General features: G+C 43.2%; 2 protein-coding genes across 5 annotated transcripts in view; both read right to left on the bottom strand.

The window, feature by feature from the left end:
* The window catches only part of ACYP2 (acylphosphatase 2), an 83,640-nt gene extending 75,101 nt beyond the window's left edge, over nt 1-8,539 (bottom strand). The window contains exons 1-3 of the mRNA XM_069954514.1: nt 8,404-8,539; nt 6,386-6,402; nt 5,353-5,462 (exon numbers count right to left, since the gene is read on the bottom strand). Of these exons, the coding sequence (XP_069810615.1) occupies nt 5,353-5,462; nt 6,386-6,402; nt 8,404-8,518 (242 nt within the window). The 5' untranslated portion in view covers nt 8,519-8,539. The remainder of the gene's footprint in view (nt 1-5,352; nt 5,463-6,385; nt 6,403-8,403) is intronic.
* Nucleotides 8,540-22,883: 14,344 nt separating this feature from the next.
* USP34 (ubiquitin specific peptidase 34) overlaps nt 22,884-27,289 on the bottom strand; it is a 129,344-nt gene continuing 124,938 nt past the window's right edge. For all 4 annotated transcript variants that reach the window (XM_069955088.1, XM_069955087.1, XM_069955086.1 and 1 more), the window contains 2 exons: nt 25,418-25,577; nt 22,884-24,540 (listed from right to left, as the gene is read on the bottom strand). In XM_069955088.1, coding sequence (XP_069811189.1) covers nt 23,927-24,540; nt 25,418-25,577 — 774 coding nt within the window. In that variant the 3' untranslated portion in view covers nt 22,884-23,926. The remainder of the gene's footprint in view (nt 24,541-25,417; nt 25,578-27,289) is intronic.

The following is a 27,289-nucleotide window of genomic DNA, read 5'->3' as shown; positions in this document are numbered from 1 at the left end:
TGATTATCGGCCGCATTTGGCCATTTATCGTCCGTTATGGCTGATAGTCACTTGGTGTAATAGCTACTGTTAAAAGGCAAACATGCACAATGTCAGCTGATCCTTGTCCTTCAACATGTTGAAAAATTTCGTGAACGATAACGACAGTCTGCTGGCCGTCACTCCGTGCAAGGGGAGTGGCGGCAGCAGACCACCGCTATCTCCTATCGGCTCCCCGGATGACCTAAAGATCATCTGGGGAGCCCCTCCTGCAGCCCAACCACTCTTACCCGCTCGCTGTTGGCGCGGGGAACGAGGAGGGAGCGAGCGCTGATCTGACAGGTTGGCGCTCACTTGCTCCTCACCATCGGCCCTTGTTAAAGCTCTCTCTCCTTTTATCGGCTCTCTCTCCTGTACATAGCAGAGGCTATACCACACCCCCGCTTCCTGTAATTTGTCTTGAACAAGCTGTTACTAGAGACAAATTCCCCTGACAACAGACAGTGGGAAGCAGACTGAGAAGAAGTTAAACACCTAGTTGCCAAGACATAAGGGCTGTTTTTTGTTTAAAAAGCGATTTACACGTATATTAGAAACCACATAGGCTATCACATAGGGGGAAGCTGTTTAAGTAAATATTTTAATGTATTCATTTATAGATTGAAGCATAGAATGTAAAGAATAGCAGAAACAAGAAAGATTTGGGTGAAATAAGGCAAGGCAGGCAATAGATTTTGGCTAAATACATCTAAAGGGAATGTACCATCAGGGAGGTGATATTGTCACACTAGGGGGCGCTGAGCCCACCTCCAGTGCATTAACCCGGCCGGTGCACAGGAAAATAATGGTGCCGAACTGTGTGACCGTGCCCTGGGATCCCTGCTCCAGTGCCGATCAGCCTGATGGTTCATGTTTAGAGATGAGCGAACCTGGAGCATGCTTGAGTCGATCCGAACCTGAACTTTTGCCATTTGATTAGCGGTGGCTGCTGAAGTTGGATAAAGCCCTAAGGCTATGTGGAAAACATGGATATAGTCATTGGCTGTATCCATGTTTTCCAGACAACCTTAGAGCTTTATCCAAAATCAGCCGCCCCCGCTTATTAAATGCCAATCGTTCGGGTTCGGATCGACTCGAACCCGAACCCGGTTCGCTCATCTTTATTCATGTTACATTCACAGTTAATTTAGGTATCTACATAAGTTCTATGTAATTCATTGTAGCAGGAAAAAAATAGTAACACAGGATCCATACAAAAAATAACAGTAAATGTTTCTTTCATATAAAGTTCACAAGACATTCAAGCCCTGTGCATGAGATAACCCAGGAATAAGGGTCATTTGATGCCTGATCCTATACAAATTGGAGATGGGGGAATACAGTCGGGCTATAACAGTGCAGATACATCAGACATCCAGCTGTTTTCTACAACTGTCCTCCCAATAAGCAGTGAGCTGGGCTGCATGTAGGAGCTTCACCCTTAGGCGTGCTCTTGTCTCCAGACTGGACTATCACCAAACTTATCACATTACTAATGGAAGATAACTGTACAGCTGCAATAACATCTGTGCTCCTGATGGGACCTGCAGCTGCCTGCAGATCGCAGAGAACAGGAGGCCAATGTGTGAATTACAGTACAAAGCACTAAAGACTTAAGATTATGTAAATGCAAGAACAAAAATGTTTTTTTTTTTTTTAAATCATTTCATCTTGGTTTATAGTTTGAGGGATCCACCATTAGACTGCCAAACAATGGAGCTTATGGCAGAACCATAAAGCTAGTCTGCATGGGAGGAACCCGGGGAACCAACAACAGATGATCTCATTAAAGTTCAGGCTATTAAGTTACTTTCCACTTTTATCATCTCTGATTCCATCGCTACAAAACTTTGCTATCCCTGACAAATACAATTGCCCTTTACCAAGACCCGCAGCAGTCATCTGTTATCACTGGGGGGCGCTGCAGCAGATACTACACTTCTTCTGAACTACAACTGCAAATAAATTGTGGACCTTGTAATACTTACATGGCAGGGCAGCCATAATGGCTTTCCACTATGGCTAATAGAGGGGATCTATAGCTGGCCCCCTCACTTTATTAGGAACTCACCTGACCCATTCCTGCACCGTCCTCTCCTTCAGTCTTAGGGCCTAGAGCCATTTCCACAGGTTGTTAGGGAAACAATGTGGGACCCCATACGTCCAAATGCAGTGGGTTACCGATCAGGAGGACGGATCGCTGGCCAGTTAGATGTGGTTATGGTGTTCTAGGTCTATTTAGCTTGTGTATTTAAAGGGTTACTCCGGCAAAAATCTTTTTTTTTTTTTTTTTTTTCAAACCAAATGGTTTTCAAAAGTTATATAGATTTGTAATTTACTTCTATTAAATGGACATGGACAGAGGTGGCAGCAGAGAGCACTGTGTCAGACTGAAAATAATACACCACTTACTGTAGGACATACAGCAGCTGATAAGCACAGGAAGAGTGGAGATTTTAAATAGAAGTAAATTACAAATCTCTATAACTTTCTGAAAACAGTCGATTTGAAAGAAAAGGATTTTTGCCAGAGTTCGCCTTTAATAAGAGCCCTGTTGACCAAAGGTGTCTGTGATTGGTCTCTTTGAGCCCCACTAGTCTTCCCATTACCTCAAAACCACCATGTAAATTGGCCCTATAAGTCAATGTAATGACAAGGGAAACACCAAAGCCAGGTATCTATATACAGACAGGCATTACCCCTCAGTGTGGAGCAGGATTCTGGCTAACAGGGGCAATGCCTAGTAGAGCTATACGGGAAACATATCACTGATCTCAAGGAGACCAGACAAAGATAACACTTGCTAGTTGTTGCTAGTTAAAGTCCTCAATGCAGTGACATCCTAGGTGCATTGCTCCCTGTGAAATGACCAGGTATCCATCCACAGACAGCTGTTTTGGGGTGTTGCCCCTCATCAGTCTGGAGCAGGATTCTGGCTAGGTGGGAGCAATGCCTATTCCTACCTTGCCACACTCCCCTGGTGTTCTATGTCATCTTCCCTTCCTAACTGAAAGATTCCACCGAGATGGATTGGTCTCAGGGGTGACAGCTCACTGACTGAGACGTGCCAGTACCATGGCCATTGATTGGCTGAGCGGGCTGTCGTTCCCGAGACCAGTCCTTTGAAGAAGGATATGCAAAGTTGTATGATACGGTGTGGGATATAGCAAAGCAGATATTGCTATTAACTGATTCTTTTAAGCATTTTGTCAGCACTACTAGCAGCCCTAAAGACCACCGCAGATAACATACTGTGATATCAATAGGAGCTGTGCCAGAAGACAAACTCTTCTCTATTGCAGATGTAGATACCGTCTAAATAAGAAGCAGATGGGGAGATCCGCAGCAGCACATGAAGCATAACCATATGATTACACATCTATAAGACTCCAGGAAGATTTGGGCAATTATCCAACACCGGCTATCAATGACGCGTTTCCTTCGTCTGTAAACTTGTACGGTTGTCAAATTACAAATGTGTAACCAATTACAGCGGTAGGGAGACGAGCTGAGAGCAGTCGGTGTGTAGTCAATGTGCAGTGTGGGCAGCTATGTCTCTGTCAGTAGAAGGGTGTATATTATGTAAGGAAAGGAGCCATCTGCGCTGTGTCCTCCATCACTTGTGGCTGCTTCCCTCCCAGCACGAGATCCGCCTGCTGCATTATAATTTTCTCATCTCAGCTCAGTTCGGCTCTGCAGCTCTATGGTAACGTTAGAAAATCGAGTCTTACTTTGGGCATGGTCAGGGAAGGCAACAGATGTGAACAGAAGGTGCCAGTGCCGCTGCTGGACTGCTTCTGGAATATTCCCATTCATTGATATCCCAGTGAATATCCAGCATTTTGAGTTAAATTTTTTATAAGTAATAATTTTTTATTACAATGCATTACTGCGTCACCATACAGATGCTCCTATACATCCGAAACTCCTGTCTGCTCCAGGCTCCAAATGAGCTCTTATGCTGGGCGCTGCAGGGTTGCAGATACAGCTAATGGATTAAGGTTATTGTATGGGCCTATCAAACCTTTCCTGACTTGCAAACCTTGCCTAGTTATAGGTATTACACTGAATGCTACATTGTCTTTGCACTTCCTGTTCTGACCTTTGGACAGTCTTGACTAACAGCTTTGACTTCCGGTTCTATGAATTTGACCTATGTCGCCATCATGTTACCAACAAGTAAGGGTACTATTATGTGGGCCGATAAAGGCTGATGAATACGGTTATCTGGCCTATTACGCGGCCTGATAATTGTTTAGCAAGAGCTGCATGGACATCTTAGTGATGTCCATGCAGCCCTTGCCCACAACAGTTAATACATTACCCCTCATGTTCCCAGTCTTGTTCTGCCCTCCGCTTGTTCCTGGTCCCAGCGGCCGCAGCTTCGGAGCGGCCTGTCTGAACTGGCAGGCCTCTTATCCAATCAATGACCGGGACTGCCACGGCCAGTGATTGGCTGAGCGGCCTGTCAGCCCAGACAGGCCGCTCTGAAGCTGCAGCTGTAGTGCCAGAAAGCATGCAGAGCCCAGGAGAAGACCGGGAGAATGGACAGGTAATGTATTAACTGTTTGGGCAATCATCAGCCGTGATTTTAGGTCTGAACCTAAAGAAAAGAGCAGCTGATGATCGTTTCATCAGCTGATCGTTGTCTCTATTATGGTGCGTTTACACGAAACGATAATTGGCCCAATCGTACGATTAACAATGTCGGAGTAACGATTTTTTTTTCATAACAATCAGCGTTTATACAGTACGATACAGCCTATCTCACACATTGGTTAAATCGGCGAACGAAATCACACGGAACGATCTGCGAATTTTTTACGAAAGACGAACGACGATTTGATAACATGTTGAAAGATCAAAATGAACGATTTCTCGTTCCTCGTTTGATCGTTCGCTGCGTTTACATGTACGATTATCGTTCGAATTTGATCATTATCGCAAATAGCAAATTCGCACGATAATCGTTACGTGTAAACGCACCTTTACATGTAGCGATAAAAGGCCAAATCAGGCCAATTCGGCTAATTATGGGTCCGTGTAGTAGGGCCCTAAGAGTATACATGATTCTTATTGTTATAACGTGCACATTTCCATTGGACTAAGTGAAGTGACTTTTATAGTAAGATGCGTTTCACCTTCCTCTCTGGAGAAGCTTTTGCTTTTCCAGTTGTTAAGGTCTGCCAGCTACTATAGTATACTATTTGTAGCATTTGTTTTAATAGATGAGCACCATGATGATCATGCTTCTTAAAAAGCCATAAACATTTATATAATGGATATTTATATATAACTTATATTTTATCACACTTATGGGCTAGTTACACTTACATTGAATTCACTTTGTCTTCTGGTCCTTGGACTTGCCCTTGTACAGTTCCTTGTCTTGTGTTTTTCACCCATCCAACTACACCAAGTTTTCTTGCCTCGCCTTCTGTGTACTGCACCCAGTGACATAGAGGTAAATGTAAGATCAAATTTGACCTGCTCATAGAAGTCTTCAATGTGATTTTATGTTATTATTCACAAAATAAAGTGCAGGTGTTAACATGTGGCACCCCAGGTGTTGCAAAACTACAATTTCCATCATTTCTGGACAGCCAAAGCTTTCATGTTCTGTACACCCTGCAGAAAGTGGTGTGTTCTCTCCAGTCTGACACAGTGCTCTCTGCTGCCACTTCTGTCCATGTCAGGAAGTGACCAGAGCAGGAAAGGTTTGCTAGATTTGCTACTACATGAGGTGGCAGCAGAGAGAGTGTCAGACTGAAAAGAATACCGCACTTCCTGCAGGACATACAGCAGCTGATAAGTACCGGAAGGATTTCTTTTTTTATATATAGCAATTTACAAATCCATATCCATTCCATATAACTTTCTGACACAACTAGCTCAGCTCACACTACCATCATAGCTTTTCATCTATAGGGAACCATAACTACAATGATGGATCAGATGACAAACCAATCCTAGCAAATTCTGATGGTTCCCATTGAAGTATAATGAGTTCTGATTTTTGATGGCAAGAATTGTGGCACGGCACACTGTGATCTTGTAAACCAGAAACCTGACTGAACAGAAATAAATATGAACCATACCATGGCAAAGAATAAAGGTTCCCATACACCTTCAAGGGCTGTCGGACAAATGTTTGGCCATTAGCCATCTCTCCTGCTCACCAAATAGACATGAATATGCCCAAACCTTCTCTCCCCAATATCATGTGTTAGAGAGAGTCAGGAGGCCCTATATGAACTAGATAGTCTCCTGTTCCATTGTGAGCCCACTTTTCTCCAATGTGTATGGGACCTTAAAGATGGATGGCAAAAGCTTCAGTCCATGAAACATCATAAATGTGAACGCTTACCATTCTGAAGCATACACCTGAAAGACAATAAAAAAATTAAAAAAATAATATATATAAATATATATATATATATATATATATTCCATATAATATAATCCATATAGATGAAATAAGAAACTGAATCATTAGTTATCAAAGACCCTATAGGAAACATGTTAAACAAAAAAAACAAAGGCACAGAGGGAAGAGAGCTGCCCGGGGGATCTGATAGCGTATGATTTAGGATGAGCAAATTTACAGTAGTAATGAAACATAGCACTTTGTTAGAATCGGCCGGAAGTTTTTCAGGCTTCTTGCTTTGAAGTCCGTGCCGCTTCCTGACGCTCCTCTCCAGGTGCCAGGAAAAGCTGGATCCAATCCAGTTTCTCCAACTCCCAGTTTCCCAGCACTGGATGCAGCTTTTCCCAACACCTACAGAGGAGCGGCAGGGAGAGCATGGACTTGAAAGCCAGAAACCTGAAAAGCTGCCGGCCAATTCTAACAAAGTGCAATGTTTTGTTTCTATTGTAAAATCACTCAACTACAATCCTGTAGTTGACAGGAAATCACCACATAGGGTTGACTGACATCCGGCTTATATATTAGTGCATGAAATTTTCTGGTTTTCAGACTGGTGATCACATGATCCGGCTGCAGTAATGAAATGTATGGATGCAGCTGAGCTGGGATAAAACAAATGACACTGCAGTAAAAGTATTAAATAAATAAATAAATAAATAAATAAATAAATAAATAAATAAAGCCTGCAGTGTTTCTTTAGAGGATTTGCTGTTAAAGGGGTATTCCACTCAAACATAACTTTTGATATGTTGCTGCCCATGGTGAGGCTAACAATTCATTCCATATTTGTTATTATCTATTCAGTCACCTTTCCCCAGTTCTAAGCTGCTGCTTTCTGCTGAAGACACAAAATCTGTGTGTGAGGCCTTTCTCTCTGTCTCTCCCTCCTCCCCCCTCCCTTCTGAGACAGCTGATGTAAACAAGTCCCTGACTGGCTTTATCTGCATTATTGTAGCTTCTTTGTAATGCTGGGAGGGATAATCACAGTGAGTTCATTAGCAACTTGACCTCTGAATAACCTTCCCAGTATTACAGGGAAGCTACAATGTTGCAGATAAAGCCTGCCAAGGACTTCTTTACATCAGCTGTCTCAGAAGGGAGGGTGGAGGGGGAGACAGAGAGAAAAGCTCACACACAGATTTTTGTGTCTTCAGCAGAAAGCATCAGCTCAATACTGGGGGAAGGAGAATGAATAGATTATAACAAGTATGGAAGGAATTGTTAGTCTCACCATGGGCAGTAACATATCAAAAGTTATGTTTGAGTGGAATACTCCTTTAACATCTTGGTGCCATACACCACAGGACACCTTCAGTCTTGTATTACTGTTTTGACAGATTTAAAATAACCAAATATTACTGTAATAAACTTAAATATACAACAATATAGTAAATGTTCTGCCAGATGTTACATGAAGCATTACATACCAAAAAGAAACATTTTACTGCTGTTCGATAGATACCAGTCTGGTATGTGTACAGGAATGAATCATGCCCCCTCCCCAGTACAGAAACCATGTCACCTTATACAGAGACCCCTACAAAAGTGTCCTACTATGGTGGGCAATGACAACAACTTTTTCAGTGAGTTTATTGGCAGTGTAAGAACTCAGTCCCTGCAACCTGTGAACTGAATCCCCAGGCCTTGAAAGAAGAAAAAGTCAGTGGCGCAGCACTGGTAAAAGAGGGAAGGGGAGCAAGACTTTTATTAGGGGGCGATTGCTGCCAGCTTTGAGCTAGTAAGTGTCAGGATGCCATGTGTTATGAGAAGCTGTAGTCAGTGAAAATGTGCATGTACAGTAATTACACATAGCGTCATGGCGTCATTACCCGGCCGGCAGATCCCTCTCCAGGATCAGCTATGTTTAGACTCCTACTTTGTTGAGCATGCAAAAAAAAAAAAAAAACCTGTGCAAATGACACCGCAATTTCACTCGTAAAAACTGTAGGGCTACCTACCCTGTACACGGCCAAAGACTTCATAATCTACAGATTTCAGAGTGTTTGAAGCTTTGACTAGGCCGGACATTGTTATGCAGGTGAAAGCAAGCACCAGGGCATAGGCCGGACACATTGAGGCAGCTTCACAGTCTGATATCTCATCTTACAAGTGATGCAGAGAGAAACCAAGCAGGGAGGAGCCGGGCCGGGGGCCATCTGGGCATTAGCTAGCTTAACTGTTGCAGTGACAGACAATCCTGGCATTATGTTATCATTAATACTGGAAGGTTATTTACTGAGCCCCTATGTATTATTTCTAGACCTTGAGATTCTACAATCAGTTCCAAAGAAATATGAACCATACACAGTACTACAATTTTAAAGGGGTTCTGTGTTTATTTCTAGGGGGAAATTTATCAAACATGGTGTAAAGTGAATCTGGCTCAGTCGCCCCTAGCAACCAATCAGATTCCACCTTCCATTCCTCACAGAATGTTCGAAAAATGAAAGGTGGAATCTGATTGGTTGCTAGGGGCAACTGAGCCAGTTTCACTTCACACCATGTTTGATAAATCTCCCCCATAGTGTTTATATAGTACCAACGCATTTCGAGGCACTTTACAGCAATTGTATTCACTCCAATCAATTCCATTACCTTAGACCTGAATAGATCTATCCATGGGGAGTAGACTATATAACAGAGGGGTCATGGGAGCAGTGAGAAAGAGAGGGACATGAGGAGCATTCTATAAGAAGAGTCTGTTAGAAAGGAAGGAGGAGCGGTCTTTGTAATATGGGCGGCATAGGGACCAATCTGTAAGGAGTAGTAGGGCTGGGAGTAATAGTAGTATTAGTAGTAGAAGTAGTAGTAGTAGTAGTAGTAGTAGTGATATGAATAGTAGTAGCTGTAGGGCTGGGAGTAGTAGTAGTGATATGAATAGTAGTAGCTGTAGGGCTGGGAGTAGTAGTAGTGATATGAATAGTAGTAGCTGTAGGGCTGGGAGTAGTAGTAGTAGTAGTGATATGAATAGTAGTAGTAGTAGTAATATGAATAGTAGTAGCTGTAGGGCTGGGAGTAATAGTAGTAGTAGTAGTAGTAATATGAATAGTAGTAGCTGTAGGGCTGGGAGTAGCAGTAGTGGTAGTAGTAGTAGTAGTCAGGGGCGTAGCTAATGTCTCTTGGGCCCTGGTGCAAGAGGTCAACTTGGGCCCCCCCCCCCCCCCCCCTTACCACATACTGACTAACACAACCGCTGCTACTGAATAAAATCCTCTGTACATAGACCAATATCACCTCATCCAGTCATATAGAGGTGGCTCCAGCTCTACACAGGCTCTATACACCATATACATTACAGTGCAAATATATCAGGTGACTCACAGGGGACGTCTTCTCTGATCGGAGTTCTTCCCTTTTCATCTTCTCCATCTGCCCTGGGCCATTATGAGAACTTTTTGGAGCCACGAATCCACAGAATCTGCCAGACAAACATATTAGTCTCCTCACTCCGGCACCATCCTCATCTCTCTACAAACTGCACATCTGTATTGGCCCCTTTACACCCTCATTTAGTGGGTAGCCTGACTCTATGTGACTCCCTTATAGTACATATCCCCCTATTGTATACACCCCCTGTGTAGTCCACCTTATAGATGGCCCCCCAATGTTTCCCCCTTATAGATGGCCCTCTGTGTTGTCCCTATTATAGATGCCCCCCATGTTATCCCCCATATAGATTGCCCCCATGTTATCAACCATATAGATGCCCCCCATTTTATCCCCCTTACAGATGCCCCCCATGTTGTCCCCTCCTCCTGCCCCTCCATCATCATACTACTACCCCTTTCATCCTCCTGCCCCTCCATCATCATACTACAACCACCTCCACCATAATACTACTACCCCTTCATCCTCCTGCCCTTTCATCATCATACCACTTCACCCCTCATCATCCTCTTGTTCCATCATCATCATACCACTACATCCTCATCATCCTCTTGTTCCATCATCATCATCATACCACTACATCCTCATCATCCTCTTGTTCCTTCATCATCATACCACTACACCCCTCATCATCCTCTTGTTTCATCATCATACCACTACATCCCCCATCATCCTCTTGTTCCATCATCATCATCATACCACTACATCCTCATCATCTTCTTGTTCCATCATCATACCACTACACCCCCCATCATCCTCTTGTTCCATCATCATCATACCACTACATCCTCATCATCCTCTTGTTCCTTCATCATCATACCACTACACCCCTCATCTTCCTCTTGTTCCATCATCATCATCATACTACTACACCCCCATCATCCTCTTGTTCCTTCATCATCATACCACTACACCCCATCATCCTCTTGTTCCATCATCATCATACCACTACACCTCATCATCCTCTTGTTCCATCATCATCATACCACTACATCCCCATCATCCTCTTGTTCCATCATCATCATACCACTACATCCTCATCATCCTCTTGTTCCTTCATCATCATACCACTACACCCCTCATCTTCCTCTTGTTCCATCATCATCATCATACTACTACACCCCCATCATCCTCTTGTTCCTTCATCATCATACCACTACACCCCATCATCCTCTTGTTCCATCATCATACCACTACATCCCCATCATCCTCGTTCCATCATCATCATACCACTACACCCCATCATCCTCTTGTTCCTTCATCATCATCATCATCATCATACCACTACATCCCCATCATCCTCTTGTTCCATCATCATACCACTACATCCCCATCATCCTCTTGTTCCTTCATCATCATACCACTACACCCCATCATCCTCTTGTTCCTTCATCATCATCATACCACTACACCCCCCATCATCCTCTTGTTCCATCATCATCATACCACTACATCCCCATCATCCTCTTGTTCCATCATCATCATACCACTACATCCCCATCATCCTCTTGTTCCATCATCATACCACTACACCCCCATCATCCCCTTAAAAACAAAAAAATCTATACTCACCTGCATGATTTCTGTAGCCCCCAGGTCACATGCGCTGGCGGGCTTCCCCCGGCGGGAGGCGGGGCTTAGCACGGAGGGGGCGGAGCTTCGCGGGACCTGTTTTTTTCTTAACGCGATGCTCTCTGCGCTGGAAGTACTTCCCCCCCCCCCTCCCCCCGCCGCACACAGAGCTCCCTGGGGGCCGCAAGACAGCCGGGGGCCCCTGCCTCTTGTGATCGCAAGCAAAACATTGCTTGCGATCACAAGAGGGTGTGGGAGGCGGGCAGTGCAGTGGTAAGGGGGGGCCTCGCGGGCCCCCCCTTGGTAGCGGCCCGGTCGCGGCGGCGACCCCTGCGACCGCGGTCGCTACGCCACTGGTAGTAGTAATATGAATAGTAGTAGCTGTAGGGCTGGGAGTAGTAGTAGCAGTAGTAGTAGTAGTAATATGAATAGTAGTAGCTGTAGGGCTGGGAGTAGTAGTAGCAGTAGTAGTAGTAGTAGTAATATGAATAGTGGTAGCTGTAGGGCTGGGAGTAGTAGTAGCAGTAGTAGTAGTAGTAATATGAATAGTAGTAGCTGTAGGGCTGGGAGTAGTAGTAGCAGTAGTAGTAGTAGTAATATGAATAGTAGTAGCTGTAGGGCTGGGAGTAGTAGTAGCAGTAGTAGTAGTAGTAGTAATATGAATAGTGGTAGCTGTAGGGCTGGGAGTAGTAGTAGCAGTAGTAGTAGTAGTAGTAGTAGTAGTAATATGAATAGTAGTAGCTGTAGGGCTGGGAGTAGTAGTAGCAGTAGTAGTAGTAGTAGTAATATGAATAGTGGTAGCTGTAGGGCTGGGAGTAGTAGTAGCAGTAGTAGTAGTAGTAGTAGTAGTAGTAATATGAATAGTGGTAGCTGTAGGGCTGGGAGTAGTAGTAGCAGTAGAGCTATGAGAAGCAGTTTCATTTACAGGCAGGCATGGTGGGGGAGGGATGGGGTGCCATGTTGGGTCCTTACCAGCTTTTAGGTGTCTCTCTGTATTTTTCCCGCCCCTGCCATCAATCATAGTTTTCCGAGCCGTCTACTAATGCAGACGGGATCCTATGTGCTGGATGCTGCAGCGCTGCTCTTCTGGGAAGGGGGCTGCGGCCGTGATTGAGGTCTGGTTATGGGTGAGGTCGGTGGTGGCAGCCTGGGGAGGTCGGGGGGATTGTCGGTGGTGACACAGTAAGGTAGCAAGGGGGCAGGCCCGCTCACAACCACAAACGCTGTAGCTACGCCACTGGGTGCAGGGAGGCCCTTGAAGCAAGTGGGCCCAATGCAAATACACTATTTGTCCTCTGGATAAAGTGGCCCCGCTTTTCGCCACCGTGCTTCACTACAAACTCACCAGGACCTAAGGATTACACCAAAGGCTGGCTTTCCCAGTGCTCCTTTTAGAGCCTGTGCTACTGGATGTGTCACTCTGTGTACTGGTTGCGGCACTGACGGATTTATTCAGTTGTTAGAATCCCCTGCAGCAGAGTGCCGCGCACACAAGCCCCTCTAGGTAGTCCATCCTGCCGCTATTGCCAAGACCTACTGAAGTATTCTCTAAAGAGACATTCCAAACGCCTACCTGCTATCGTAGTGATTCCAAGCATCTTAATGGTGCGTTCACACCTACAGGATCTGCAGCTGATTTTCTGCAGCAGATTTCATTTAAATAACTGAACACAGCATCAAATCTGCTGCAGATCTGCTGCAGATCCTGTAGGTGTGAACGCACCCTAAGGGTACAAACACACACCGTATACGCAGCAGATACGCAGCAGATTTGATGGTGCAGATTTGATGCTGTGTTCAGTTATTTAGATCTAATCTGCTGCATATCTGCTGCATATTTGCTGCGTATCGCAGCAGTAAATACTCAGCGTATATGCGGTGTGTGTTTGTACCCTAAAGGGAACAACTGACAAACTAATTTCTCAAGCTAAAAACGCATCTTGTGAACAAAAGCTATTGTATCGACTGTATTGTGCCTTTAAGAACTGTTCCAGTAAACTTATTTGTTCTGCCATTATGTCTGACTCTCTACATGTAAGTCCTGTACTACTGCATTGCACAGGAGGGTAATAGGAACACTTAAAGGGTTTGTCCACACCAAAAAAAAAAATACTTTCAAATCAACTGGTGCCAGAAAGTGCCATAGATTTGTAATTTACTTCTATTAAAAATCTTCAAGTACTTATCAGTGCTGTATGTCCTGCATAAAGTGGTATTCTTTCCAGTTTGGAGAGCAGGAGAGGTTTTCTATGGGGATTTGCGACTGCTCTGAACAGTTCCTGACATGGACAGAGGTGGCAGCAGAGAGCACTGTGTCAGACTGGAACGAAAACACCACTTCCTACAGGACATACAGCAACTGATAAGTACCGGAAGACTGAATATTTTTTAATAGAAGTAAAATACAAATCTCTGGCACTTTCCGGCATCAGTTGATTTGAAAGAAAAAAAAATTGGTAACCAAACCATTTAAACAGGGGTCGCAGGGAGAGCTAACTGCCACTAACTGAGCCCCATGACTAATGCCGCATCGGTACCGCAACATCCATAGCTCCTGCAACCCCCTGGGTCACCACAGATGGGCACAGCAATGTACTGGGCACCAACAACATCTTTTGTAACCACATAATAGCCACCAATCTATGTTATTTCAGGATTTTTTTCTGAATTGATAGTCTGCATTATTCATGATTATTGTTATTGAGCAATGCATAGAAGAAGGACTTTCTCTGTAGTGTCCAATAATTAAAGATCTTCCCAATAAATGGCCACGGAGTAAACATGTTATATGATAGAGTGTTTTATATCATTAGTAATGACGCTGATTGGAATGTAAATTTTTACTGAATAACATACAGTCATCATCCCAGGGAAGACAATTATGTACAATGGGGGAGATTTATCAGACATGGTGTAAAGTGTAACTGGCTCAGATTCCAATTTTCATTTCCCAAAGAGTCTGTGAGGAATGAAAAGTGGAATCTGATTGGTTGCTAGGGGCAACTGAGCCAGTTTCACTTTACACCATGTTTGATAAATCTCCCCCAATAAGTATAAGTATTACAGACAGATAACAAGCACATGCTATTGCATCAGTGTTATTTTGCACTGCAGGCTGCTGAGCTTGGAATATGTCATCCTATTTTTGGCAAAGGTTACTAACATTCACTGGTGAGCTACTGCCATCTACTGGACAACCTTATAATGCAGCCCACATATACAATTTTTCTGCATGCGCTAATCATAGAAAACTTTGCTTTGCTTAGATGCTTATTTTTTGGTACAGTTATGTATATTTAAGGGTAGCAATATAATTATAAATAGTAGGGACAAATAAAAAGCAACCAAATATGAGGAAGACAACAAGACAAGTACACGCCTGGCCAACCCGCCCGCCTGACCAAATGAATATTGGGGCGTCGCTCATCACTGCGAAGCACCAGATGAATATTCGTTAGATTGGTGCAATGAGGGTGGTAATGCTGCCCCCAGTGCTCTACATTTATCCATTTACATATCTAATAAACTACAAAGTTCCAGAAAACAGAGGTAGGTAAGGTAAGAAAATGACATTCATCCTCAGGGCCCTGGGTGCTATAGGGTTATAACAGCAGGGTAGATGCTTCTTATTGTTTGGCTTCCTCCAAATTTTAAATGGCCTAAAAAATACAAAAAACTGCCAGTAATTTTCACTATTTTGGCATTTTTTATAGCAACTTTTAGACCTAGGGGGAGATTTATCAAACATGGTGTAAAGTGATACTGGCTCAGTTGCCCCTAGCAACCAATCAGATTCCACCTTTCATTTTCCCATGAATCTGTGATAAATGTAAAGTGGAATCTGATTGGTTGCTAGGGGCAACTGAGCCATCTCTATTTTACACCATGTGTGTATTAGTATACAGGGTTTTCCCTATATGTGGTGTTTTATCCTCTACATTTTCTCATTACAAGTTACAGAGTTTCATTTTTTCCTATTGAATCCCAGCTAAAATCTGGCTAAAACTTTTTTTTGTAGCTAACAAAAAAAAAATATTCAACTCATCAATGCTAATATCTATTCAGCTATTGCCCAGATTTATCAAAGGTTTTACAATATAGACTGGTGCCATTGCCCATAGCAACCAATCACAGCTCAGCTTTCAGCTCTGGTAAAATGAAAGCTGAGCTGTGATTGGTTGCTGTGGGCAGTTTGCACCAGTCTATATTTTACACCCTTTGATAAATCTCCCCCTATGTTTTTTCAGATATATTTGTTCCAGTTGGCCTATTTCTGTAAGTCTTCTAGAGAAGCATCATGAAGCTGCGCTGTAAATCCCCTGTCACGTTCCAAGTTACTGTGGAACACGAGAAAGAGAAAGGAGTTTGTTCTACACGAAATCCCTGAGAATGAATGAAAATAAATGTATATATACGGTACATATACATACACATATACTTGACCTCACCAGTGTCCATCTTTAATGGGGAACTATGCGTAAGTTAGACGAATCTAACCTGCTGATAGCCCCCCTATTGCACAGGAGACACAGAGGAGGAAGGTGTGGAGGATTCAGTGCTGAGGGTCCTGTGGCAGTGTCCAGAGGTTCCAGGGTACAGTTCTAAGGTGCCGCTGTAGGGCACAAGGATGTATGATAAAAGCTGATTTATTCAATACCACTGTGTCACAACGCGTTTCGGGGTACTACGACCCCTTTGTCAAGTGGACAGGATGCTATCATAATAAGTGGCTCCTTCATGGCCGGCTAAGGTCTTTTCTCGTGCGTCTTATTGGGGGACACAGATACCATGGGTATAGGCTGCTGGCTTGGTATAGAGATCCAGGAAATGTCCATGGGAAGTTTGTCTCCATATCCTCCCACATATCTTTAACAAAGCGGAGGAAGATGTAGCAGATGATGAAGGGCCTGGTTTCCACTCCTGTGGAGTTTATCGAGATGGGAATGTTGGAAACTACCTCAACAACCAGATCTGTTACAACAAGGGGGGTCATACCATCCCAATCTCTCCAGTCTCCATCTGACGGCATGGAATGTGACATGCGAGCTCTAGAGAATAAAGGACTTTCTAAGGAAGTTATCCAGACCTTAATGGCATCTCGCACTCTTACTCTTACGCAGCAAATACGCAGCAAAAACGCAGCAGATTATATCTAAATAACTGAACACAGCATCAAATCTGTACCAACAAATCTGCTGCGTATTTGCTGCGTATTTGTTGCGTATCTGCTGTGTATACGGTGTGTGGGTTTGTACCCTTAAAGTACTTCTCGTACTCTAAGGGTGCCTTCACACCTACCGACTCGCAGCGTTAATAACGCTGCAAGTTGGCTAGGTCCTGGCAGATCACTGTCAGTACATACACGCAGCGGTCTGAACGACCGCTGCATGTATGTAAATCTGCCGGCCGCTTAACCCCTTCTGATGCCGGCCGCCTCTCGCTCCGCTCTGTAACATACCTCCTTGCTCCACGGGGTCCTGGCGTCCTGCTCTCGCGCCCGGTCAATCAGTGTGTTGCCCTGCGGCAGCATACTGCATACAATACAAGTGTTGGTGTGTTCTTTCACTCTCTTATAGGGGGATCACCAGGGGTAGCTTATTAATCTATTTTGTGTTTTATTGCTAGATTAACCCTTCTGTTCTGGGTCAACAGGAATCCATTAACCGTTTCGTGTGCTGCCTATGGACTCCAGGAAATAAAAATTTCAGGCAAGTAAATTTTACACACACACACACAGTGCTTTGTGTTGTGCGTAGGGGAGGGGGGCCCCTTAAAATTTTTTGCTATAGGGGCCTAGTGAATCATAGCCACGCCCCTGCATGCAAATAATAAAAACTGGATCTTCAGTACTTCACGAATGTCATCACATTTATTGATCAACATGTGACCGCTAATAAACTACCTCCTACAGGTGAAGGATACAGAGAAAGTGGAGGTATGTCTTACAATGCACCATTGTATAACCCTATAAATCTGCCAAACCATAGAAAGAAGCCTATGGGACAAGCAGAGATGCGCGCGGCTGCGAGTTGTGGAATATGCAGCGGTTAAGCTGCCGGGATTCTGTAGTGTGGAGATACCATTAAAGGGGTTATCCACCTTAGAGCGAAAAAATGAAATGCTAGCTGGTCTTACTCACCAGGTTCCCCTGAGTATTTTGAGCCATCTCCTGTCTTTCTAGCGGCTGCCATTCCTAAGTTACAAGTTTTTCTAAAAGCTGATCGATTAACCAAGATGGGAAACTAGATTTCCCATCATGCATCTCCCTGATTGGTCCGTTTGCATAATCACCCCTTAGCTTTCTTTCCTGCCCACTGCTGTAATTACTATTGCACAGTAAACACAGGACTGTTTTTTTCTCTGATTTTGCATCACATGACCCCAAAATGTATTCCATGCTAGCCAATGATGTAGCAGTGCTGACATGCACACGGTGTAGGTATGTGCTGCTTAACGGGCATCTGTTTACCGGGGATGGGGGTGGTGGTGTAGGTTTAGATGACTTTTCACTCTGACTGAGTGAAAACATTCTAGTTCCATCCAGACTCTAAGAACATCTTTAACACTTAAACACTTACAATATACAGAGCTGTGACAAAGACAGGTGCATATGCCTGCAGTCACTGACAGCAAGCAGAGATAGAACTATAACATTTCATATTACAGAAACCTAGACACAGGGACACATGTAAGTGTATGGAACCAGCACAGGTGCATAGAGATGATGCAAATAATGTCTCCTGGGGGTTAGGTTACCAAATCAATAGACAGCTAACCCAGCCCCCAGAGAGATCAGAAGATGTCCTGTGACTACAAAGGGAGCTGAGAATGGTCTGAGTGGACCCAGAGTAGAGGATTTTACATGTCCAAAGCTAATAAGAATGATAAAAACAAACAGGGAAAGGGTGCAAGATATACATGTATAGTAGACATAGAGTGGTATAGGGAAGGGGGATCATTTAGAATATTGTTATTTTTTTAACCCCTTTAAGGTTCAATCATTGGTTCAAAGAGAAGCTCCCTCCAGTAGGTGGCACTATACAGCAACTTTTTCCTTTTCTGTGGTTGTCTCAAAGTTTTGCACAGAAACAGAGCTGCTCTGGTGACTTTGTGCACTATAACGTTTGGCATTTAACTTTTTGTGAAACTTGTGATATAGTACTGCTATTATATTAAAAACAACAAAGAAGCCATTCTTACCTGTCCGCACACTCAGTGACATGTTCAGAGGTCATTGTGTAGGGAAGGGGAGAGTGTGATCTCTGAACATCACCTTTCACTTGTTGAGAAGCATTGATGTGGCCTCTAATCGGAGGTGCTGTTTGTGGTGTACACCCCTGGTGTTGAGGCACGGCCGGCCACTTGCCAGATGGATAGGTGTGACGCCAGTTCTATGGTGGTTGGCCGAGATATAGTCTTGCCCAGTGATGGTAATTTGTTGAGACGCTAGTGCCGGTTGGGCACACAGGTATTGTGGCACCCCTGCTTTTATTTTAATAGGCCAACTATACCTTGTTCCCCTGTGGTCAGTGACCTGCCGGGTTGTTGCAGGGTCCCTTGGGTACTTATTACGGTGGTCCGGAGTAGAGTCGTGACCCGCCTGGACTATTGGTACTGCCACCCACAGAAAGGGAAGATGACCCAAGGAGTGTGTGTGTACTGTCTCGGTGCTTGACAAGGAATCACAGAGTCTCTTTATCATAAATAAAATCTTATTTACTCTGAAGATACTTGAGGTAGGCAGTAGATAACACAGCTTTGCCTTGATACAATACTTCACAAGTTACTTAATACTTTAGGATCCAGATCTGCACTGAGAGTAGAGAGAGGTACAGTCGTGCCGACTGAGTTGCGTGATGAGAAGTAAAAGAGAGGACCAGAAGAGTAGAGAGGAGGATGTCGAGAGAGTCCCAACCCCAGTACTGTGCTCTGTCGGAACTTCGGAGGTTGAAATAGAAGAAAACTTGAGAGTAGAGAGAATACTTGTGCTTTGACTCTTTGGTCTTTGCACCACCTATTGCCCACCAGTGTCAAATGACCCGTCCTAGAGGGCGACACAAGCCCCAGACCTTGTTACCTGGGATGAGCGGAATGCTGAGGGTTCCCTGATTACACCCGCGCTGTGAGATAGAGTTCATAGGCCTCTAGCAACTTTGCTCTATCCTGATCAGTTCCTTACTTTCTTATGGATACTGTCCTGCACTGTCTCTCCTTGTCCACGACGTGGGTTAGGATGATCCCTGACTTGTCCTCTCTAGTGAAAGCTTTAGACTCTTAGGGCGGGTTCACACTACGGAATTCTCGCGGACAATGTCCGTGGAATTCAGTCAGCTGTCTGCCTGCACGGGCACGGGCACCCGCCCTTAGTTAGTTTGCAGTTTCTGAGGCTGGTAACTCAAACCTACATTCTGAATTGGAGGTGACACATGGTAATCCTTTCCTGGGTGCGGCCTCATAAGTGCTAGTCTCATCATTGCAGTTGATAGTTTAATGACTGCAATTGAGGATACCTTTAGGATGTGTTTTTACGTGCGCGCTGTGAATCCTGGCTAAAATTACGTGCCTATTTCTTTCTCAAAAGATGTTGCTAAGATCAGAAACACTGTGGCAGGAATGTGCACTGAGCCTGGTGTGAAATGGGCCTGTTTTTACCTTTTGTCTGACACACCAGCTTTCCTTTCAGCCTCCTGGCAATGCAAGAGTTACTGTACTATAACACAAAGCAATTTTTCGACGATCAGCGATAAACAAACTCAAATGACCGATATGGCAAACGACCTGAAATCGTTCGCTCAATTACACGGAACGATGATCGTTATTGTGTTCATCCTGTTGTCGCCACTGTTGCGAACATTGTCTTATTACATGCGAACAATTTGCAAACGATCAATGATAAAAATAGGTCCAAATTCTATTAAACGACCAACGATTTCTCGTTGGTTGTTTAATCGTCTGCTATCACACTAAGCAATAATCGTTCAAATCTGAACGATTTAACGTTTTTTCGAACGGTAATCGTTCTGTGTAATACCACCGTGTCACTGCTCACTGCTAGCCTTAATCGCTGCAGCTGGGCAGTGTTTTTTGACTGACAGATGCCTCTGCCTGTCCGGGACCTAGAGGATCAGAGCGCCAGTCCAATGGGGGATCCGGGCACTTGATCCTCAGAAATGACAGCAGAGCCAATTAGTCCTTGCTGGCTATTAGTGTGTACTAGTCCCAGCTCCCCTTGTCTCTATCCCAGAGTTCTCTGCCCTAGCCTCCCTTGCTGTTGTTCTGCCTGTTACCTGACCGCCGACTATCTATTCGCTGCCTGTTGTTGCTGACATGGCTTGTTTACTTCTCTTTATTGTGTTAGTTTGTCTGTCTGTGTTTAAGTTGCACACTAACAAAGTAGGGACTGTCTTCGTGGTTATCCGAAGCAGTTAAGGGCCGTCCATGACAAGTAGGCAGGGAAAGTGGGTGGGCCTAGCTTCAGGGCCCATCGTCTTATACGGTCTCCTGTCTCTCAGTTTTCTGACAGCCTCAAAGTTCTTGCAGTTTTCTGGACTGACCTTCATGTCTTAAACTAAATGTTGGATTATCATTTTTCTTAATTGAGTGATTCTTGCCATAAAGTACATAAGAACAGTAGTTGAATAGGACAAACATTGTATGGAACTGTGTAACATTCCTACCTTCACCAAACACAAAAGTCTGTCTCAAATACATTACGAAGGCAAGAAATTCCATAAACTACGGGTATAAGCACATTACCCAATCTGCGAGGAGAGTTTTAGATACTTTCGACGTGCAGCCTCCACTCGATGTTCCACCAGTCCCATAGACTCAATGGTATTCGGCAGTGGAATTTCCCGGTGAATATCATTGAGTCTACGGGACTGGCAGAACTTCAAGCAAAGGCCGCGCGACGGAATCCGCTTGAAGTCTCCTTGCAGATTGCATAGTGTGCACATACCCTAAGGGTCCTATTACATGGGCCGACTACAGCCCGATCATTTTAGTAAACAAGCACTGATCGTTTGTCTCTATTACACGGAAAGACAATCAGCCGAATAAGGCCATAACTTTTGACGAGGCAACCTGTTACCTAAAACCTTTCCAGGTCACTGCCTTAAAGAAGGCTGAGAGAATGCCAAGAGTGTGCAAAGTTGTCATCAAAGCAAAATAAAGCTACTTTATAAAATCTAATATATAAAACATTCTGGTTTACAACTCAATTAAATGTGTGTTCTTTTAGCTTTCACGTCTTTAATTTAAACCTACAAGATAAAAAAAACTTCTATCCATGGTCTGTGTTTGGTATTGTAGTCCAGTCCAATTTACTCCAAAGCGGTCGAGCTTCAATACCAGAAACAAGTCATACAAGGAGCAGTGCTTTAGTAGACCGTAATGTATGCAGCAAAATAAAAAGAAAAGCCTTATGGGAACAATATGAGGAGACATTTTGTGGACCCAATGATGGAGTCTCTGATGAGTTTTTCTTTTATTAATATCATATTTAAATTCTCCAGAATTAACCAGGGTAGAGCAGTGATAAAATAGGTAGTTCTGTAACATTGCTCTCTAATATTCTTAAATCTCTTTAACAAACTAGATTTTAAAACAAAGTGCAATTTCTAATTTTCCTTCTCAGTCACATATCTGCTGATCTCTGCCGTCTCTTTCTGCCTCCGATCCGGCAAATGAACATTCTCCGAATAAAAACATGCGTAATAACCATAACTTAAAAGGGAAACTATCTGTAGGTTAGAAGTACCTAACCTTTCCATATCTCCCTACAGTGCACAAGCCCTGAGGATAAAGGCATTGTTCTTTTCTGAACTCTGTAGTTTGTTTATGTATAAATAAGGGCGGTTTAGTGCACTGGGGGCGGGATTACCACTGATCCACCCCTTCCCTAATGTAGAGCGGTGGATTAATATTTATTAGAAGGGACAGGCTGGCCGGGGCAGCCCCCCAGTGCACCAAACTGCCTAATATACGTATCTAATAAACTTCAAAGTTCCCATAAACAGTGCAAAGGATCAAGGTAAGAAACTTGAATCGTAACAGTCATTTAAATGTCATTTTTCAGGAATCAATAAATATCAACAGTACAAGCGATTTTAAGAAACTCTGTAATAGGTTTTATTAAGCAAGAGAGTTTCCTTCTGTACGCAATAAACCTGTTTTCCTACCCCCCCCCCTTTCACTTCAGAAGAAGCAGGACTTCTGTGTCCATTATGGTCTATGGAGAGGGAAGGGGTTGAGGGGGGTGAGTGAGCACAGAAAGGAGAAAAGCAGGGCTGCACAAAACATCTTGCAATGTTCTCTCAACAAGCTCCCAGATAAGGACTGACCTTCCTGATCTGTGAATACAGTGTTTTATAAGCTCAGACAGTCTGCAAACTGCAAGAGCTGGCTCTGTCCTCTTCCTCCTGCTTACTCATCCCCCTCGACCCCTCCCCCCTCTGTAGGTTATAATGGACTTAAAAAACCTGCCTTTCCTTTGCTCCTCTGTAATAAAGACGGCTTTGCCTGATAATGAGCAGATAAGAAGTGTGTGTGTGTCTTAGGAAAACATCTTTTTTAGTACAGAAAGTGGCTTTTTTGCCTAATAAAACTTAGTTTCTAAAAATCGCTTGTACTATTGATTTCTGCAAAAAAAAATAAAATAAAAATCAAAAGGACAGTTACACTTAGTTTAACGTCATCCTCAGCGCCCTGTGCACTATAGGAACATATCAGCAGGTCAGATGCCTCTAACCTGCTGATAGTTTCCTTTTAACAGCTCTGTGGAATAAAGTCCATGTAACGTGGCGCAATGTATACATGTGGAATCCAAAAGAGGCCAATATACACAAAAGTGAAAAGTCGTCACAATTAGTTTAATGAAGTGCACAGAATAGCGATCAATCATATCAATAAAATAAAACAATTATTTGTTTTTTTGTCTTTTTTTTTCTTTACATCAAATGTGCTTTATTTCCTCCACAGGTATTCTGTTAAATAAAGCACCATATATACTGCCAGGCCACAGCTAGAGAGGATTCTTTACAGAATCAAATTTCTTGTGGTTTAGAACAAGTAAACTTAATTTTGATAATAAGAACCACAGAGATTTGAGGCAACTGCCTCTATTATAAGGTACAAAACTGGCACAGAGGACACCATATTATACACGGTAAAAATGACAAGTTTTAAATTACATCATATCGGGTTAGGGGCCCCCCTATTATTTAAAGCGGCCATTTAATGAAAGCCACTACAGCGAACCTGAATTACATAAAACATAACCATTATGATTGGCCTTTACAAAGTGTACTGCAGATGCAACTTGTTGTTTTTTTTTCTCTTGACTTCTGCCTGACCAAGAATAAAGCATATAAATCTATCTTGCCATCCAAGCAGAAAGCACTTGACAAACTGAAGCACAAAGGAAAAAAAAAAAAAAAAAAAACAGGAAAAAAACCTGCAAAAATGTATACAAACAGCTTTAAAAAAAATAAAGACTTAAAAGCAGACATGCTACAACTAATGTCAAGAAGCAGCTTTGTTTTCTTTTCCTGATATCCTCGAGACCACGAGAATTGTGGACTCAATGGTCCTGCACAGGGTATCTAAAATGTCATTTTGTTGTATATGACTAAAAAGTCCCCTGGAATGCTCACAATTTAGAGACAGGCTGAGCTCCTGACTGTCCTGTGTGGGCGATGGCTGACCATCACATCCCCGTAAGTCGGCCAAGTCAGCCAACACAGCGGATATGGAAGTGGAAGGGAGCTCACTGTCTTCCTCCATTACATTAGTCTCCTTAGGACTCTGGAGTTCTTTCATGTCTTTGCTATCTTCGTATTTGACGTTATTACCGGGCTGATCATCTGTAGGTTGTGGCCGTGCTGGCAGCAGTATATCTTCAGTAAATGAAGAGGACACTTCTATTCTGTATTCCTTAGCGGAAAGAGGAGAGGGGGATGGAGGATCTTGTTCTGTTCCTGGATCAATGATGGAAGAGTCTCTTGTCTCATTGTCAGATGTGCTTGTCGGCGTGGATGCCTCACGTTCGTTTTTCAGATCACCTATACAGCTGTCCACCATGTGATCCTCATCACTGCTAACCCGCCTGCGTTTTACTGGAGTAGCACCTTCATCATCTAAATAGTGAGAGGAAAATTAATAGATGAAATATTTATATAATAGGAGGATATTTCTATGGACCAGGGTCAATTCCTATTAGGCTATTTTACCTGGAATAACATGTGTGTCCAGAAATGATAAAGGTATCCAGAGTGAAAACATACAACACTACAGCATGTAGCTGAGCATTATACTCTATCCCTGGCAGCTCCAGACAATGAATGGAGAGATAGCGCACCTGCAAAACTCACCTCTCCATTCAAAACAATAATTTGGGGCCCTGTCATTAAGATCATGGGGGGGTGAGGGGGATCATTTTCCAGTGGTTAGACTGATGATGATCTGACTTATCCCCTTCTCCACAGTAAAAGTGTTCTGACTCGGAATACCCCCTTATGGGCAAGTGCAGGACGTGAGTTTTAACAGTAAGAGCCATAACACACTGAGATTTATCTATTATTACAAGTAATTTTGCTAAAATATTGAAGAACCACATACCTTAGTATTAGTGCATATGATTATGAGGGTGGAGAGCCTAGAAATTATATTCTCATTGGGATATACCATTTATTTCATGATAGATTGGGTTATTACTTGTTGCACTGCACTGAAACAGTACTTGTCCCATGGACTCCAAAGAGGAAAGCTGCATGAAAATTGATACCGATGTCCCTGCAACGCTTTTCTTTAATCAGCTATTGGCTGCACATCTCTTATACAGAGAAATGTGTGGACAAGGGCGGACTATTTTTTGACATATTGAAAGGCAGCGATCAGCCTGATTTAGCGGATACTGTGTAACAGGGCCTTTAGATTAGACAGTCCAAATGTGTGTGTGCGTATATATACCAACAACAGATTACAGACATCACAGATAACTCCTTCAGCGCTCACCTTTAGCTTTACCATCTTTGGATTCTTGCTCTTGTAATGAATTTCTTTGCTGCTGACAGGCTCTGCATTTGCTCAGGAGATCCTGTAATGTTGGTATTAAGGCTGTGTTCAACTGTTTCGGAGTGTGAACTGAAAGGAGTAGAATCAGTGCTCTAAGATCCTAAAACATAAGAGAGTATATAAATATTTAAGCCTATACAAAAATAATAAATTAAGAATTTGTCCTCCCCCAGGTGGGCCCCCCTTTTGCTGAGTTCCCATGCCCAGTGTTGGACCCATCCTTTAGCTACACCCACTGCGACAGGATTGCAAGCACATAAATGTACAGAGAGAAAGATAGATATAATTAAATGTACAGAGAGAAAGATAGATATAATTTTTTTACACCCACACACTCAAGAAGAAAAGAAATATACAGGTTTAAAGACCATTTTCTATGTATGATTTCTACACACATATATATATATATATATATATATATATATATATATATATATATATATATATATATATATATATATATATATATAACTGGATGTAATATATGTTCAAGAACCAGATAGTTATAAGCAGCTAAATAGTAAGTTTATTGATGCATATCTATCTCCAAGGTCATAAAGAGGAACAGTAAAAGGGGTTTTCCAGTATTGTATAATAACCGGTCTACAGGCAGGGACTGGGTTACAGAATAAACTAAAACCTGTTCTCACCTCTCAGCTTGCAGCTGATCCAGCATCACTACATTGTACTGGAAGTGCTATGATGACCTCCCATACATTGTACATGTGATGCTGCAGATGTGATGTCATAATAGATGATGTCATAGTAGGATATGTAAAGTAGGTGATGTCACAGACAGCAAGAACTAGTAGAGGGAAGTTACACTATAATCTTCTCAGTTGTTCGCTGCCTCTTTGAGAGTAACAGTGTCCAGCAGCTTCTATATATATCCTGCGATTTGTAGTATATACATCACAGCCTGCAGACCAGAACCCTTGGATTTAATCCTTCTCTTCCTGTTCCTCAGCTGTCCAGTGGAGGAGAAGCCATTTACCAGAAAGCATGAGAAGGAAGACAACATGGCCGTTCCCATCTCCATAATCAAGACTATGGAAAAGCCGGCACCTAACCGGCGGTATGTATGTAAAGCCAATGAGGAGCATGTACAGAGGGCATTCTCCCCGACCATATGACGCTTTATGCCGACTGGTTGAAGGGACCGCTTCTCCTCCTCCTACCACCACGCCAGACCTGACTCGACAGACACGGGAGCCGCCCCTGGTATCCTGGCAAGATTCTTCAAAGCAGCTAAAAAAGTTTGAGCTCGAGCGAGGATTGGATGGGTGACTTTCTGTCATCGCAGAGAAAGTGGCTGATTATTGTGCTTGTCATATTGGCCGTCATCTGCTACATCTTCCTCCGCTTTGTTAAAGATATGTGGGACAGATATGGAGACAACTCAAAAAAAAATGTGCCTTAGTAATCAGGGATTTCAGGCTATTTTACTAGTAACTTGCCAACACAAAGGGCCATAGGCCCATATAAGCCAGAATATCCCCGAACAACAAAATATAACTTTTAATTTATAATTTATAAAAGTTATAATGTGAGATTGTGAAATTAAAAAGACTAACCCACAGTCCGGACAATGAGTAACTATGTCCACTAACTGGGGGTACAAAATAACTCAGGATAGCTGCAGACTACCTAAGCTACATAGGACTGTGGTGAATTTAAATTTGGAACTCCGCCAGAATAGTACTACATGTGAGGGTGCAGCCAATCACCGGCCTCAGTGGTCTCTTCCTGCTGACCTGTTCCTGTTCCTCTTTCTGACCTGGGAGATACTTACTTGCTTCTAACTATCTGGTT

Source organism: Dendropsophus ebraccatus, chromosome 15, assembly GCF_027789765.1.
Source record: "Dendropsophus ebraccatus isolate aDenEbr1 chromosome 15, aDenEbr1.pat, whole genome shotgun sequence".
Taxonomy (NCBI): Eukaryota; Metazoa; Chordata; class Amphibia; order Anura; family Hylidae; genus Dendropsophus; species Dendropsophus ebraccatus.
This window is presented reverse-complemented; position numbering and strand designations above follow the sequence as displayed.